The sequence below is a fragment of the Colias croceus genome, chromosome 30 (genome assembly GCF_905220415.1).
Source record: "Colias croceus chromosome 30, ilColCroc2.1".
Lineage (NCBI taxonomy): Eukaryota > Metazoa > Arthropoda > Insecta > Lepidoptera > Pieridae > Colias > Colias croceus.
In genome coordinates, this window is record NC_059566.1 from 571,100 (window position 1) to 589,358 (window position 18,259).

General features: G+C 33.5%; 1 protein-coding gene and 2 long non-coding RNA genes across 3 annotated transcripts; all 3 read right to left on the reverse strand.

Moving 5' to 3' along the window:
• Positions 1-8,041: 8,041 nt before the first annotated feature.
• Positions 8,042-11,039, reverse strand: LOC123704706. The gene is made up of 6 exons (XM_045653143.1): positions 10,961-11,039; positions 10,109-10,242; positions 9,595-9,746; positions 8,916-9,068; positions 8,420-8,531; positions 8,042-8,125 (listed from the first exon to the last, which is right to left on the reverse strand). The coding sequence occupies exons 1-6, from the start codon at positions 10,998-11,000 to the stop codon at positions 8,042-8,044; spliced, it is 675 nt and encodes a 224-aa protein (XP_045509099.1). The 5' UTR covers positions 11,001-11,039.
• A 726-nt stretch (positions 11,040-11,765) lies between these two features.
• On the reverse strand, positions 11,766-14,312 carry LOC123704714. Its single transcript, XR_006753165.1, has 3 exons — positions 14,233-14,312; positions 13,390-13,484; positions 11,766-12,156 (listed from the first exon to the last, which is right to left on the reverse strand). It is a non-coding gene; the product is annotated as an uncharacterized LOC123704714 (long non-coding RNA).
• A 53-nt stretch (positions 14,313-14,365) lies between these two features.
• LOC123704745 lies at positions 14,366-17,158 on the reverse strand. Its single transcript, XR_006753168.1, has 3 exons — positions 17,128-17,158; positions 15,713-15,868; positions 14,366-14,392 (listed from the first exon to the last, which is right to left on the reverse strand). It is a non-coding gene; the product is annotated as an uncharacterized LOC123704745 (long non-coding RNA).
• Between the last annotated feature and the right edge of the window lie 1,101 nt (positions 17,159-18,259).

Here is an 18,259-nt window from a genome sequence, read left to right on the forward strand (position 1 = left end):
TAAAAATGCATCGTTATGTATACCTACGTAGACACAAAGCTTCTTTTGCGTGACCTGTCAAAATGACATTTCACGCATAAAAAAAAGAAAAATATATTTTTTATACTTACATCCGCTATATTTCTGGTCTATAACACCACCAATTCCTTGGAACACTATAATAAAATTATAATTAGGTACTTTAATACATGTTTAATAGTAACTGAACTACTTAAGGTGGCTTATAGTTAAGTTTTCGTAATTTATTAATATTTTGGTTCTAAGTAAGTAGTTATTTTTCTTTCATTAACTACTTTATACTAAGTATCTAACAAAAGATAATATTTAAAATGAATAATAATTACCGAAAACTGTCTGGCTTGATTCCAAAACCAAACGAAATAAGAATTCATTTTTAACCAACTTCCACGAAAAGGGGGGTTCGTTTTTGAGTGCCCGTTTGTTGTTTTTAAGTCGGTTTAATTTTTTGTTTTAAAATTAATATAATGCGTTATAGAGATTATACTTACAATCTATCACTAAGTTGAACACGCCATTGATGTGAGTTGGTTTTTCTGTAAAAAACGATAAATATATTTTATAAAATTGTTGAACCGATTTTAGTAAATTTTGTTACACTGATAAACAAGATTAATTGATCACGCGAGTGATGTCACGGGAAGAAACTTATATGTGAATATACATATATGTATGTATATTACTTATATCAAATTATCTAATACTTACTGTAACTTAGAAGTGATTTTTGTGTTTGTTCGTCACAGATTTTTGGATTAGCTGTAAATAAAGAGATTATTGTTTAAAAGTTAACTATGAATCTATACTAATATAAACCTGAAGAGTTTGTTTGTTTGCTTGAACGCGCGTAATCTCAGGAACTACTGGTTAGATTCGAAAAATTCTTTCAGTGTTAGATAGCTCATTTATCGAGGAAGGCTTATAGGCTGTATCATCACGCTAAGATCAACAGGAGCGGAGTTATGCGAGTGAAACCGCGGGGAACATCTAGTAAATATATATAGTGACATTAAAGGAGTGATTTTGCGTGTATAATAATTAAGTAGAGAAAATTGCTGCTTTGAAGAAAATGTATTTGAAGTTTTATTAAAAATCACGTAAATTCTGTAAAATAACAACAAAAAGGAATATAAACTTACGTCTGTGTTTTTTGAAAAGAAAGCCCAATGCGCCTGAAATGCTCACTCTTGGCTAGAAAAGTTAAAATAAATTACAACATTTACAACATAAAAATAATATTTTTTTACAACAATTACAACATAAAAATATTTTTATTTTTTATTTAAGTTATGTTTGGAATGTGGCTTAAGAGTGCTTTTCCACCAATAATGTGCGAGGATGCGTAGCGAGTTATGTGTTTGTAAATAACCAATAGTATCGCTTCAAACTTCATCACATCCTCGCACATTATTGCTGAACAAGCACCCTTAATGACAAATAATCACTTTTTATTTTTTGCATTTAAATGATAAAATATTAACTTTAAAACATAGATTTGAAGTACCTTCGATCCATGATGTTTTCCGACTCCATGATGACCATGAAGGAAGGTTGGAGTACATGACACTACTGCCACCTATAATATAAATAGCCACTTAAAACATGAACAATTTATTTTGTTTTATGATAGTTCTTGTAGCAGCTCCACCTATGTTTAATCCTACTGTAATCTTCTTATATACAGGGTTACTTGTAAAACACCAGCAACCTCGCAGGACAAGATAGCTAACATCATAAGTAACAACATTTGTTCTACGACGTTTGGCATAACGCAGTAAATTATTTTTAAATGATTTTTTAAGCTTTTATTGTACTCTCCTAGCATTTGTAAGTCTATGTTCATTATCGAAAGGACGACGCGACGCCCCCTTCCCCCTCTCGTTCGCTTGCTGTTTACGTAAATTTTAGATGCGCGTAGAGTTTATAATATTCAAACGGAAAATTAAATGAATATTTATTTTTGTATGAAAATAAAATATAACAAATTATCAAAAGTCGTAGAACAAATGTTGTTACTTGTGATGTTAGCTATCTTGTCCTGCGATGTTGCTGGTGTTTTACAAGTAACCCTGTATCCCACCAAAAACATAAATGTAAAATTTGGAGCCGAGTTCAATCGTTGACTTAATTTGCCAAAAAAAGAAATGAGATCTAAATGTGTGCCAAGTTCTGCAGACAGTCCAGAAATTTATTTACAAAGATGTATTAAGTTCTTAGGTTGACTGAAAACTCAATTGTTTTATTTTCCCTTAGAGAACAATGTTTATTCCAAAATATAACTTTTTAAATTTGAATAATATAATTATTTTCACAAAGCAAACAACTAATGACCTATTGAACCCCATAATTTGATGAGGCTAGTTTTACATACTGTTTATATTTTGTGAGGTTCTAAAAACTAGCCTCATCAAATTATGGGGTTCAATAGGTCATTAGTTGTTTGCTTTGTGAAAATAATTATATTATTCAAAGGAGAATGACCACGGGTAGTATCGGTAAAATTTGAGTTGTGCCACGTATTCGTGATATTGTTAATTCCTATTTGTATTTATAATGATCATATGTATCACTATTAATTCTTAATTATACCGGATAAATTGAAATAATAGTAAAAGTTTTTGTTTTGAAACATGTATGACCACGGATGGAATTGGTAAAATACTAGTTGTGTCACGTGTTCGTGATATTGTTAATTCTTATTTGTATTTATAATGATCATATTTATCAATAGTAAGTCGTAATTATACCGAATAAATAGAAATAAAAGTAAAAGTTTTTGTTTTGACACATATATCTATCTCTCTTGCAAGCGTCATGTTATGTTTCTATTTGAAATGAATGTGTTCGACGCATTGTTCGACGTTATTTATTTTAAAATAATGTTTATTACGATTTACTTTTCACATTTGTCTTGTAAATTAAAATATTACTTATGTAATAAATGTAAAACTTAACGTTCATCGTTAGTTTAAACTCGATAAAGTATTTTTTGAAGTGTTGAATAAAACTATTGTTTTATTTTTGTTGTTGCGAACTGCGGCTTATTTACATAAAATCTTTAATCATATCTAAAAGTACTAACATCAAGCTTTAAATTGAGCTATATTTCATCTTGACACAATAAGTTTCATTGCGATACCAAGTGCCATAGTCACTTGGGCAATCTCCTTTAAAAAGTTATATTTTGGAATAAACATTGTTCTCTAAGGGAAAATAAAACAATTGAGTTTTCAGTCAACCTAAGAACTTAATACATCTTTGTAAATAAATTTCTGGACTGTCTGCAGAACTTGGCACACATTTAGATCTCATTTCTTTTTTTGGCAAATTAAGTCAACGATTGAACTCGGCTCCAAATTTTACATTTATGTTTTTGGTGGGATATCATTACTTTTTGTACAGAAAATTACTCTGCAAATTTGATTTACTTTATGAATATAATACTTCTTATATACGATTTTTTTATTTTTTCTTGCGGTTTTTCTGTATGGTTTGTTTAGTATTATCCTTACTAATATTATAAATGCGAAAGTAACTCTGTCTGTCTGTCTGTTACTCATTCACGCCTGAACTACTGACCCAATTTGCATGAAATTTGGTATGGAGATATTTTGATACCCGAGAAAGGACATAGGCTACTTTTTATTGCGAAATATGTACCACGGGCGTAGCCGTGGCGGACCGCTAGTTTTCTATATTTTCTTATATGTTATGAATGTCAGCGCACATTGCCCCGTCATTATCTGCAATTTTTTAAACTCGTTTTCTGTTTAAAAGATTACATGATTTTCCAAACATCCAGTGTGAATTTGTACACACACTATTACCAAGATGCAAAGATCGTTGTAGAAGAATCGTCGCCTTACTCCATGACGTTACGGTATTGCCATGGCGCGATCTTAAAATTTTACTCTAAACGCGCCTAAAGATGTTTCACTCATATTAATATTACGCAAATTAAATCATTTCGACCTTCGACGAAGCCTTCCTCCATTACACCATTTATGGTAATTATTTTTGCATGCTTGTATTGGCTGAACATGTTTGTGCTTTATTAATATAATTGTATTTTGCCTATTTCGTTGTTGGTTGTTACTTGTTGTTGAATGAAAAGGCAATTAGAAGAATATATATATTTTATATATAAATGATATTACATTGATTATTAGAGACGTGCGTACAGAGCTTGGTTGGATAGTGACTGACCGTTGTATACCATATTAAGATTCGCAGATCGGTTGCGAATCCTAATATGGTAACACAAATATTGCTGACATAGCTATAAACAATATATTGGTAGGCACAGTATCACCATTGAATACCATGTTTAAAGCAAAATAAAGATTTTATTTATTTATTTATTTACACTGAAATTAAAACTAAACTAAACACTCATAAATAAAGAATAAATAAATGTGAATATGTAAAATTACCTATATATTATTTTTAACTGTATGAGCAATATTTTTATTACAATTTTCTTTTATTTTACGTTTAATAACAGTTTTGAATAAAGAAATCATGCAATCGAAGTAATCCGCCCTAGCGATACTAGCGCGAGTGAGTGTGATGTCAGAGGCGCTTCGAATCTACAGATGTTTCGTCCTAAAATATGTAAACTTCAATAATCTATATCTCAGTCATTTATTGATGGATTTCAAAATTTTTTTCGGCCACTGATTAGTTTTGATCTATTTTTTAAGACTAGTAAGGTGAATATACTATTTTCTATTTTTTTAAACTTTTCCATTTTTCCATACAAACAAAATTAATGTCATTGAAAAAAAAATTAAATACAAATAAATTCAGTATTTTCTGATTTTTTCCTTTGTACACTCACTATTACCTAGCTGACTACAAAATTTGAACTTTCTAGGTCATCTGGAAGTGGGTTAGGTTTTGTATATAGGTGCGTATAAATTAAGCGCGGCAGCCGCGCGAACCAATGTTCGACCAGAGTTGACGTTCATTTGCCGCGCGAGCCAATATCTAGATATATTTTAAGTTGAACGTAGTTGCCGCGCGCGGCAGGCGATCCATCACGAACATCTCTTCTGTAGGACGCCAAAAGTGTAGAATTTTCTTTTTCAAGTCAGGAATAGGTATATCCATTTTCTTACTGATTTCTACCCACGCATCATACCTCAGCGATTTATTGTGGTATTGGGAGGATTTGCTGTTCCACAAAAATTCATTAGCGCCATACAATTGTATTAGTAAACGGCACTTTTCGTTGTCCATTTTTACGTATACGCCGCGCGAGCCAAATCACCAAAACTAAAAACCGTCCACACGGCGCGCGAGCGAACGCCTCAAGCTCCTTTGATGCGGTCTCAAAAACCGACAGAGAGCGGATCGCCCCGCGGCACGTTCGAGCGCGGCAATGTTCGCGTCGCCGCGCGCGCCGATCCCGTCTACATAGTGCGCGGCCGCCGCGCGCGCCTATGTTCGATGGTTTGCCGCGCTTAATTTATACGCGGCTTAAGTCTATAAGTCAGTCAGTCTTAAAAATTGCGATTTTTGGATATTAATATCTACGCAACTGTTTAATCTGTATTTATGAAATTTAAGGTTCTTGTTTATCTTGGGGTCTTCTTGATATGTACCAAATTTGGTTTATTTAACTCAAATAGTTTTCGAGTTATAAGAGGGTGAAAAGTGGCTCGAAATGGTTCGTGTAAATATACACACGGCTGCTGCTCGCCAGTTCTCTTCGCTTGAACTCGGCTTGACACGCTGCCGCGTGTCTAGATAAAAATGAATCGCAAAATGTTGTGAACCGATTTCGATAATTCTTTTTTTATTATATTTCTTGAAGTACGAGGATGGATCTTATGTAGAGAAAACGTAAACATGTACCACGGGCGAAGCCGGGGCGGACCGCTAGTAATATTATAAATGCGATAGTTTGTGAGGATGTGTAGGTATGTGTATGTGTATGTGTATTTGTTACTCTTTCACGCAAATACTACGAACTGATTACAATGAGATTTAGCACACATATAGAGGGTAATTTGGATTAACACATAGGATAGATTTTATCCCGGAAATCTCACGGGAATGGGATTTATGCGGGGTTTTTTCTTTGAAATCACGGGTGAAGCCGCGGGTGGAAAGTTAGTTTAAAAAATAAAGCCCGTGCTTAGGAACATAGATTGTAGAAACAGAAAGTCACTAGAAAAAACTAAGTGATAATCTTATCGATTTTGACATATTTTTTTATTATTACTTTAATTTTTCTTATAGATATTTCATATTTGTGTAATTTCTCTCTAAAAGAACCAACCTCGTACTTCAAGGAATATTCTAAAAAATAATTAACGAAATCGGTTCAGCCGTTCTCTAGATATGCGCTTGCGCTTACCAACATTTTGCGATTCATTTTTAGCAAATTTTTAGATAGGTATATTATAGATATTGTACTTACTAAACCCAGCAGAAATACAATTTTTAAACGCATGATACGTGTATAAGTTAAAAATTATAATACATTGCACTTCTGTTGTCGACTTATATATAAAAAATTACAATGCTATTAGCACAGATGGTACGTAAATCATTATTATTTAAAACAATATTATAATAATATGGAAAATTAATTAAATAATTTGGTTCTGAAATAATTCCACTGTGACTAAAGAAGTCTTTTTAGAGATGATAAGCATAGGTCTTTTTTTTTTTTTTTTGTAAGGTGTTTCTCAATGTTAGCCAGAAGGGCTTCTACATTTTAACGCGGACGCGGGGGTGAACTGAAGGTTCACCCTGGTAGCGACATGCACAAGGGCGTCCCCCCTTGACGGGGACCACGAACCTCGGCTTGAGCTGTCGCTTGAGTGGAGGAGGCCAGAAGGGCCCTAATCGGACGGGCGAAGCATAGGTCTATACTTCACTACATAGTATAAAACAAAGTCACTTTCTCTGTCCATAAGTAATTAAGTATGTTTAAATCTTTAAAACTATGCAACAGGAAGGTTTTAGTATATAATTTTATTATGTCTTTGACAAAGCGGGCGAAGCCGCGGGAGGAAAGCTAGTATACTAACATTATAAAGCAGAAAAGTTTGTTTGTTTGTACGCGATAATCTCATGATGTCCGATTTGAAAAATTCTTTCGGTGTTAGATAGCCAATTTATCGAGGAAGCTATATATCATCACGCTAAGACGAATAGGAGTGGAACAATGCGGGTAAAACCTGGGGCACAGCTAGTGTGTGTATATATAAAAGTATAAACACACATAGTTGTATACATAATACAAACAATTATAATTTTTACAAACATGTTTTTTTCTTTATTCGTATAAAATAACAATCGGATTTTTATTTTTTCTTTAACTTATCGATAGCTAATTATTTTTATTGAATTACACCTGTGTTTGCTTAATGATAAAGGTGTATAATATTTTGTTATTATAACGTCAATATTCAATAATTGCAGTTTCAATGAAATAATATTATTCTGCACTTTGCGTATGTATTAAAAGCTAAATTAAATAGTTTTTCTGATTAGAATAGATCACTTTTAAGTGATAAGGCTGCCTAAGAAATTGTAGTCATCATCATCACTACATAGTATAAAACAAAGTCGCTTTATCTGTCCCTTTTGATGCGGTATTTTTTAATAGGAAAAAAATCAATCAATTTTTTTTTAAATGACGGGTTTTTTTCAGTGTTTTATGTTAATATTTATACTCTTTAGTGATATAAAAGAAACACCTATTTATAATAATATAAATGCGAAAGTGCTAATATTACAAATGCGAAAGTAACTCTGTCTGTCTGTCTGTTACTCAATCACGCCTAAACTACTGAACCAATTTTCATGAAATTTGGTATGGAGATATTTTAGTACCCGAAAAAGGATATAGACTACTTTTTATCCCGGGAAAATGACGCAATCCCGGATATCCCGCGGGAACGGGGTTTTTGTTTGACTGCGCGGGCGAAGCCGCGGGCGGAAACCTAGTAACGAAATAAAAAACAATCCATTATGAGTGTATAATTTTTATTATAACAAACAAAAATTAAACATGACGCGTATCTTTATTAAAGTTTCTGTATAAAGCTGGGTTTTCTGTAGTTTCCAACGTTGTCGGGTATCGGGTTACCTGTAACATAATAAAAATTATATAAGTTAAAAAATACAGCGCCATCTAGCGTCCCTTTTTGAAAAATTGCTCCGCTCCAGTTGGTCTTAGCGTGATAATATAAAGCATAGCCTTCCTCGATAAATGGGCTAGCTAACAGCGAAAGAATATTTCAAATCGGACCAGTAGTTCTTGAGATTAGCGCGTTCAAACAAACAAACTCTTCAGCTTTATAATATTCGCACAGATATGTATAGATGATCAGTAAGTTAGAATTTTGGAATGCTAAACGTATTTGAAAATTCAATACTTTACTTGATGCGAGCTATGTGTGGTATATATTTTCTCTGAAGCGTCCATAGCCTGCATTGTAGACATTGAGTTTTCATCAGGCGATATTGATTTGATGATACCGTGGATAACATGCCTGAAGAAATAACTATATTTTAAACAGTCTATCAAGTTTATTGCTTTTTTTTCTGTAGTAGGAGTAGAAGTGATCTTTCGAATCTGTGGTAAAAGTTCTTAATAAGTATCTCAGTTGTAAAAAAATAAAATTTTTGAAGTGAATCTTGTATAGGCGCGTTGAGAGTAAAATTTCAAGGTGACGTGCCCTTGAAATTGGCAATGGCAATGGCAATGGCAATACCGTCACGTCATGGAGTAAGTCGACGATTTTAGTATCTTTGAATCTTGCTTCTGCGCAGGTGAAGACCACCGCTTAAGAAATTTGCCGCTCAACGTTAAAATAACTGTCAGGGTCAACGTCAACGTCACTGTCAGTGTCAAAATCTTTAATGTGATAACTCACCCGCTATATTCAAAGCCAAGGTCCACCATCCTATTCCTCATATTCAGTGATAGAGTGGGGTTCAATCTGACGTACTGCTCTAGACGTTCCACACCGGACATGTTGTGTGTGTGCTGTCGTACTATTGGCTTGCGGTGGATGCCGATGTATTTGCTGTTGAAATTACATAAAAGTAGCATGATGAGACGAACGAATGATTACTAATTTCTGAACGTGTATAAGATAAATTTCTGAACGAAGATGTGAATGGAAAAGCGATAGAAATGGAAAACAGAAAAAAAATATTTATTGAAAAAGTTTTAAATAATACAGTTTAGGTATATGTATATTAACATAAGATAGACTTTAAAGAGCGAATGAACGGGAGACTTGAATTCGTGCCGTGGGCATGAAGGCTGTTGGTGAAAAAATATCTAATAACTAGCTTTGCTCCGCGGTTTCACCCGTATTGTTCCGCTCCTGTTGGTCTCAGTCTGATGATAATAGCCTATAACCTTCCTCGATAAATGGGCTATCTAACACCGAAAGAATTTTTCAAATCGGACCAGTAGTTCCTGATAATAGCGCGTTCAAACAAACAAACTCTTCAGCTTTATAATATTAAGTCTAAGTATTAAGTATAGATTACAAGCCAAGTCAACTAATGTCGTGTTAAGTCATATTAAAAAAAATCATGTACGTGTAATAATCTCCACTAGTCGACTGTGTACGTAGCACCCCATTCGTCGAATTATCGCACACCACTTGTTCGACCCTTTCCTTCAGTTTTTTAGCGTAGTAGAAAGAATACTGGAGCATGGCCACTTTTAATTTCTCGTGTAGTATTGACAGCTGAAAGATTAAATTTAGAATAAGATAGAAACTATATGTTTAGAGGTCTGTGGTATTACCACAAAACAATTTAAACACAGTCTTACCTGTGGTCTTACTTTAAACTAGGAATCTGTGACTTTAATAGTTGTCTATGTGCAATACGACAAAACCAGATTTATGAGAACGGCCCGCGCCTGTCTAAATTTTTTTTCCGGTAAGACGTTTTTTTTTGTCAGTTTTTTGTCATAAAAGAAACAATAATTGTCGTCTTTCATTGTAAAAAACACAGAGTATTTATAATATTAGTATGGATTGATATGAATTTATAACTTAATTTATCTTTATTACGTAGGGAAGTAAGTAATTAATAATCAACTTACTTCTTCATTCAATATTTGTATGTAATCCGGAGTTTTTCTGAATCGGAGTAAAACTGACTTCAAATCTTGGCCGTAAATCTTTCTGGCTTCAGAATCGACATCGTATTTTCTAGATCTTGATTCTGTTAGTAATACTAAAAAAATAATTATTTATGAATCACAATGTATTTAATACTAACTGCGCTTCGCGGTTTCACCCGCGCCTCCGCTCCTGTTGGTCTTAGCGTAATGATAGCTAACCTATAAAAGCCTTCCTCGATTATTGGGCTATCTAACAACGTATTTTTTAAACGAACAAACAAACTCTTCGGCTTTATAATATTAGTATAGATTAAGCTGAAGAGTTTGTTTATTTGTTTGAACGCGCTAATCTCAGAAGCTTCTGATCCGATTTGAAAAATTCTTTCGGTGTTAGATAGCCCATTTATCGAGGAAGGCTATATGCTATATATCATCTCGCTAAGACCAACAGGAGCGGAGCCAAGCGAGTGAAACCGCGAAGCGCAGCTAGTATGAAATATCGACCATTGTGCGACCACCAGTTTAATTCAATATAGCAAGATGAAAAGGTGTAGGTATATAGAGGAGTATGTTTTTATTCATATGAATCCATACTAATATTATAAATGCGAAAGTAACTCTGTCTGTTTGTCTGTTACTCTACTGCACCAATTTGCATGAAATTTGGTATAGAGATATTTTGATACCCGAGAAAGAACATAGGCTACTTTTTACCACTAGAAAGAGGATAAATTTTATCCCTGAAATCCCACGGGAGCGAGACTATGCGGGTTTTTCTTTGACTGCGTGGGCGATGCCGCGGGTGGAAAGCTAGTTATAAATAAAACTTACCTAATATACAAAGTATTCCAAACCAGTCTACTGAAATCATTTTTGAACGTATATTTGAATTTTATCGTATATTTTACGATGTAAAAGTAAAATGTAAGTCAGTTTTGAAAGAAATAGGTAATAATATATTTACTGCCACTAAAAATGATATAAATTTGAATATAACTTTATTTAGTTAATTTAAAACACAAAATAAACAAAGATAGATGTGTATATTTATTAAACATTTATTATGTGATGATTAATTAATTAATTAATTTATTTAACACTTTATTGTGCAATAAACCAGGTACATAAAATAACAATTTACAATAAACAAAATCACAAAGGGCGGCCTTATCTCTATGCAGTCATTTCTGCCAGGCAACCACGGGGAGAAGAAGGGGAGAAGGCAAAGAAGCGAGATAATAAATTGAGAAACAGAATTAATAAAATAACGTAGGCTACATCACTGTCAAAAATCATTAAAATCCGATCAGTGGTTTTCACACGAATGAGCAAACATTGTGACAACTGTGGTGACGACAACTTGTGATCATAGAGGAAGGATGTATAACTGAGAAACTGTAGTCTGTAAGGAAATCATAATAAGGTTGCTTTCCCACCAATAATGTGCGAGGATGAGTAGCGAGGAATGTGTTTGTAATTATAACCAATCATATCGCTTCATTTAGTTTGAAGTTTGAAACGATACTATTGGCTATTTACAAACACATTGCTCGCTACACATCCTCGTACATTATTAGTGGAGAAGCACCCTAAGTCTTTGTTAGTATGTTATCCAAGAACAGAAATAAAATAAAAAAATAAATCATTCATTTATTTCTCCTCATAAATTCCCAATTTACCAACATAAGGTACCGAAGTTCGTCCGTACGACGTATATTTCTTAATCTTTTTATAAGGAAGCGAATCCTGTGCAATTTTCTTAGGTTTAAATTTAGGTCTAGGCCTCTCTACTTCAATCTTTTTCTGTCTGATCTTTTTTCTATCTTTTTTAACAGTTTCTAAACTATCTGCCCATTTATATTTTTTTGTTATTGTATCGCGTGCTGCATTGAAATCTGTATCTTTCTTTGGATAATGCTCTTTGTCACTATACTCATTATATTTTGGTTTATCTTCTATATTTTCTAACGATTGACCAATTTTTTTGCCTAGTCGAAGTGCAACAGCATTGCCAGAGATGTCTTCAGCTGAAAATTATGTAATTTTGTTAATTTTATAACAAGTAAAACATACAGAATGCTTTTTAGCCATTAAGACTGACCGGTTAGCCTTCCAAGCCAGAGGTCGTGGGTTATTATAAATATGTAATCGTAATTGAAAAAACTTATATTATTTATAAATTTAGATATATTGAAAAAACTTAAGCAAATGTGCAGTTCTAACAAAACGAAATAATATATTATTCTATGTCGTCGTTATTGCCTGTGTGCGTGAGCCATTTGGAACGTGTTATATGGAGTTTACCTACTGGTTGTATCTCTATATTGTGACTTTACTGTACAATTTGACCGTAACCATGAAATATAGTAGAGCCATTTTAATAGGCAACATTTGACAGTTCAACAAAATTCAACAACGTAACCTAGTAACGACGACATAGAATACCTAACATGATATTTCGTTTTGTTAGAACTGCACATTTGCTTAACTTTTTTCAATAACGATTACATATTTTTAATAATAATGACCGATACAAGTAATTTTAAGATTTCATTTTACTGATAAACCATCCTAAACATAATAAACAATTTCTGAATTGAAGAACTGACGTCGCTACAATTTTGTGTCAATAAACCTTTTTTCTTTTTAAATACTAGAGACGTTACTCTAAAAATCGAAATCTGACATCTAGAATCGAATGCATTGATTACTTGTGAATAAAAATCATCATAAATTCATAAATTCGATTGACAAATGTTTCAAATCCGTATCGATTAATACACTTTAATCGATGTTTTTAAGCAGGTTACCTCTCTTCGAAGATAAAATTGATAGACGTCAAATGTTGCCTATTAAATTGGCTCGACTATAATATGATATGTATAATATATCATACTAGCTGCGCCCCGCGGTTTCACCAGCGTGTTTCCACTTCTGTTGGTCTTAGCGTGATGTTATATAGTCTATAGCCTTCCTCGATAAATGAGCTATCTAACACCGAAAGAATTTTTTAAATCGGACCAGTATAGTTCCGGAGATGGGCGCGTTCACACAAACAATCTCTTCAGCTGTATAATATTAGTATATCAATTTGGGGGTCTTCAAGCGTAGAGTGAACCTACCTTCTAGGGAAGCGCATTCCATCTTAGACCACATCTCAGCTTAACATCAGGCGAGATTGTGGTCAAGCGCTTCCCTATTACCAAAAAAAAAGTATAGACTATAGAATTATAGATGATATTGTAGAATATATATCTTACGTTTATTCAAACGAAACACGGCATTCCTTCTTAATGTTTGTAGTATCTCTTTCAAAGACTTATCTTCTTCGTCATTATAAAGTACTGGTGATAATCTAAAAATATTAAAAGAAACAACATGGTGAAATAGGTAGGTAGTTCGTAAGAGCAATAATAGCTCAATGGTTGAATCCTTCGACTTTGATAAAAATCGCCGGTGGTTCGAGACTCGCAATAAAAATGTATTTTAAAATGTATTTGCATATTATTAATTTAATCCCAACTAAATTAAGACAAAGTGCCACGAGTTAGCTTTCAAATAATAAAATAGTAATCAAAATGGGTCAAACAAACAAACAAATAAAAATACCTTATTTTGGACCAAAATCAAAGTAACAAAAGTAAATATAAAAAATAAACACAGGTAACGTGTTAAAAATTGAACCCTACATCTCATTGTATAATATTGAAAACGTAGAAATAAGGTTATTTAATAAAATGATCGCCATAAAAATCAGTCAAATAGTTTAGACGGGTTTCTCACACACCTGCCGAAAGGACAATCTCTCAGGGAGCAATTTCAGCTGTTCCCTAAATTGCCCCTGCTTGCCTATACACATCACAATGAAGGAGCTAATAATTAAGGGTGCAATTCCAATATTGCCCCTGCAGCAGCTATGTGCATAGCCCGCATTATACTCAGGGAGCAATTTCAGCTGTTCCCTAAATTGCCCCTGCTTGCCTATACACATCACAATTAAAGAGCTAATTAAGGGTGCAATTCCAATATTGCCCCTGCTGCAGCTATGTGCGTAGCCCGCATTATACTCGAGTAAAAACAAACATTAAATTAAGACTATTTACCTCTTTTTATTATCCAAATTGGCTTTATACTCATCTATAACTTCAGGATTACTAAATATGTAATGTAGTCTATCCTTGTTATCATATTCATTATCAATATAATAATTCTTTTGCAGTACTTTTATTAGATCCTGTATTTTGTTGTTGTTTTGTGATGATTCTGAATTGAAAAGTATGTTATTATAAGTATACAATAGACTTAAGATTAGCTATGCCCTACAAAACACGCCTTGCTCCGGTCCGATCGGTCCTAGCGTGCTAATCTATATTAATATATTAGGTATACAGCGAAGAGTTTGTTTGTTTGTTTGAACGCGCTAATCTCGGGAACTACTGGCACAGAATATATAATAGTAAATGTACTATTATATATTTGAAAAATTCTAAATAGCTAGTCCTACTAATATTATAAATGTGAGTTTGTGAGGATGTGTATGTTGTGTTTATTACTCTTTCACGCAAATACTACTGAACCGATTACAATGAAATTAAGCACACATATAGAGGGTAACTTAGATTAACACATAAGATAGATTTTATCCCGGAAATCCCACGGGAACGGGAACTATGCGGATTTTTCTTTGAAAAGGCGGGCGATGCCGCGGCCGGAAAGCTAGTTATTTTATTTTATTATTTATTGAAATTATTATTACAGATTATTACAATAACTTAAGTCTAAGTCCCACAAAACTGCACATGCAGTTTGTCTGTGGGATGCGCTATCTAACACCGAAATATTTTTTTTAAATCACCATTACCAGTAGTTCCTGAGATAAGCACGTTCAAAGAAACAAACAAATTCTTTAGCTTTATAATATTAGTATAGATAGATTAGTACCTACTACCTAAATGCTGCATTAAAAACCAAATAACCGAAGATGAATATTTTTAATCTTTCGTGAATATTTTTAACAAGAAAAATTCTAATTTAAACTGTTGTAAACTAAATAAAAAAATGTGTGCGTGTACTAGTGTACACACGTAAGAAGTGAAACTTCTCTATGACCTTATTTTTCAAAAAATAATTTACTATCTAGGTATATGCAACTTTACAGAAATACATTGAATCACGCATGGTAGGGATAAGAAAAAGATGGCGCGTAACATTGAGATATACATATGGAGACGACACCGCCTACATCACTTATGTTCCGCTCAGCATAAGCCATATGGCTTAACTGCTCGCTCATTTTTTATTTGTTTTAAAGTGAAACGCATCAAATATGCCTTTGTGTGTGTTACGATATTGCACAAAATTATCTAATACAAATAATACGGAGAAGTGCAAAGGAATAACTTTGATCGGTAGGTACCTAGCTAGATAATAATTTTTAAAACTTAGAGCAAAAAATGGCGCACAGATTTTGTTCGTGGTGTCTCCTCCATACGTAGTAATATTATCTCAATGGCGCGTAACGAAAAAATGTTACACTAAATTTTTTTCCAACCCCGATATAGAAGTTTCACTTCAAAAATTCACCTTCCAAATATCTTGATTTCTTTTGAGTATCATACTGATTGCTATCAACTTCTCTGTTATTTAGTAAATCTAAAAAGTTTATAAGTTCGATTGCGTGGTCTTGACTTGGTGTATAATCTTCTGTGTAACAGTTGGCTTTGTAGAATGAACCTAAAACTATAATGTAATTATTTTTAAAATATTGTATTAATTTATTTATATAACTAGCTTCCGCCCGCGATTCAGTCCGCGCGGATGTCGGTCTTCGCGTGGATGGTTATTTCTCCATTTTGAGTATCTCTGTCAATAACATCTTATAAATATCTATTGGACCCAATTCCCAAATACGGCTAGGCCTATAATAATACGCAACGTGTGTTCGCGGTTCTACGGAACAACGTCTATGGATAAAACTGAAAAATTAAGATTAATTTTTTTCTACGTATTTTTCCAGGATAAAAAGTATTCTATTTTACGCCCAGGATAATAAGGTATAATTATACCAAGTTTCATCGAAATCGAACCGCTAGTTTTCACGTGATGCCTTCACATACAGACAGACAGACAGACAGACAAAAATTTTTTTAATCACATATTTGGGTTTGGTATCGATCCAGTAACACCCCCTGCTATTTATTTTTTCAATATTTTCAATGTACAGAATAGACCCTTTTACAGATTTATTATATGTATAGATGTAGCAAAACCGGCTAACTCCGTTTCGCCACCTTATGTTTAAATAGCGGTCCGCCCCGGCTTCGTCCGTGGTACATATTTCGCAATAAAAAGTAGCATATGTCCTTTCTCGGGTTTCAAAATATCTCCATACCAAACATGCAAATTGGTTCAGTAGTTTAGGCGTGATTGAGTAACAGACAGACAGAGTTACTTTCGCATTTATAATATTAGTATGGATTAGTTACCACCTTCATAGTTTAAACACCAAACGAAATAAGGCGATGTATGAGAAAATGATTTTTCCGGTTTTCCCGCTTTTCTGTTGAAATGTTTTACACGCTCTTTTTTTCAACAGATCCACTGAACAGATTTGGATGAAATTTGCCACAGATATAGCCGAAAAAGGACATAAGATAAGTTGTATCCCGGAAATCCCACGGGAACGGGAACTATGCGGGTTTCTCATTGACTACGCGGACGAAACCGCAGGCGGAGAGCGTGTAAAGAATAATTATAACTAACTATATAAAGGTTGGAAAATGTAACCTATAAAGAGAAATAATATTCTATGTAATAAAAATGAATCGCCAAATGTGTTGAACAAAATTCGAGAACGGCTGAACCGATTTCGTTAATACTTTTTTTATAATATTCCTTGAAGTACGAGGATGGTTCTTATGTAGAGATAACGTAAACATGTACCACGGGCGAAGCCGTACCGCTCGTTGAGAATATATTTTGTATTCAGAAAAACTTACCAAAAATCGAAGTTAACAAGAACATGTCTATTATATCGCAACCATTTTTATGAATTTCAGATATAGCACGATAAAACTTTAACAGCGTATTGCAAATACATATTTTATTTCTGTACTATTTATTTATCGAATTTGAACTTATTTTATAGAAGTAACTAGCTTTCCGCCCGCGTTTTGAAAGAAAAACGCAGAGTTCCCGTTCCCGTCGGATTTTTGGGATGAAACCTATCCTATGTGTTAATCCAAATTACTCTCTATATGTGTGCTAAATTTCATTGTAATCGGTTCAGTAGTATTTGCGTGAAAGAGTAACAAACACACACACCCACTTCCCACAAACTTTTGCATTTATAATATTAGTAGGTTTATACGTAATACAATTAAGAATCCTATCCTATCCTACTTCTATAATTATATAATATTACTAGCTTACCGCCCGCGGCTTCGCCCGCTTTCTTTAAAACGATTTGAGATTTAAACTATCCTATCTCTCAAGTTGGATCTAACTGCACATGGTGTTCGAATTTTATTATAATCGGTTAAGTGGTTTAGGAGTCCATTGAGGACAAACATTGTGACACGAGATTTATATATTAAGATAAACTAGCTGTGCCGCGCAGTTTCACCCGCATTGCTCCGCTGCTGTTCGTCTTAGGGTGATGATATAATATAGCCTATAGCCTTCCTCGATAAATGGGCAATCTAACACCGAAATAATTTTTCAAATCGGACCAGTAGTTCCTAAGATTAGCGCGTTCAAACAAACTCATCAGCTTTATAATATTAGTATAGATGCGAAAGTTTGTCAGGATGGATGTACAATGTATGATACATATTATGTGTAGATATGTATTTGTTTGTTAGTCTTTCACGCAAATACTACTGAACCGATTACAATGAAATTTAGCACACATATAGAGGGTGACTTGGAGTAACAGATGTTTCATCCCGGAAATTACACGAGAACGAGAACTATGCAGGTTTCTATTTGAAAGCACGGGCTAAGCCGTAGTATATTATAAAAACTCATCCCTTAAATGGGTAAAAAAACGTATTTGAGATGATAATTACTTCGATTAATTTCACATATCCAGGGATTGCATAAAAAATAAAACACACATATTAAATAAAA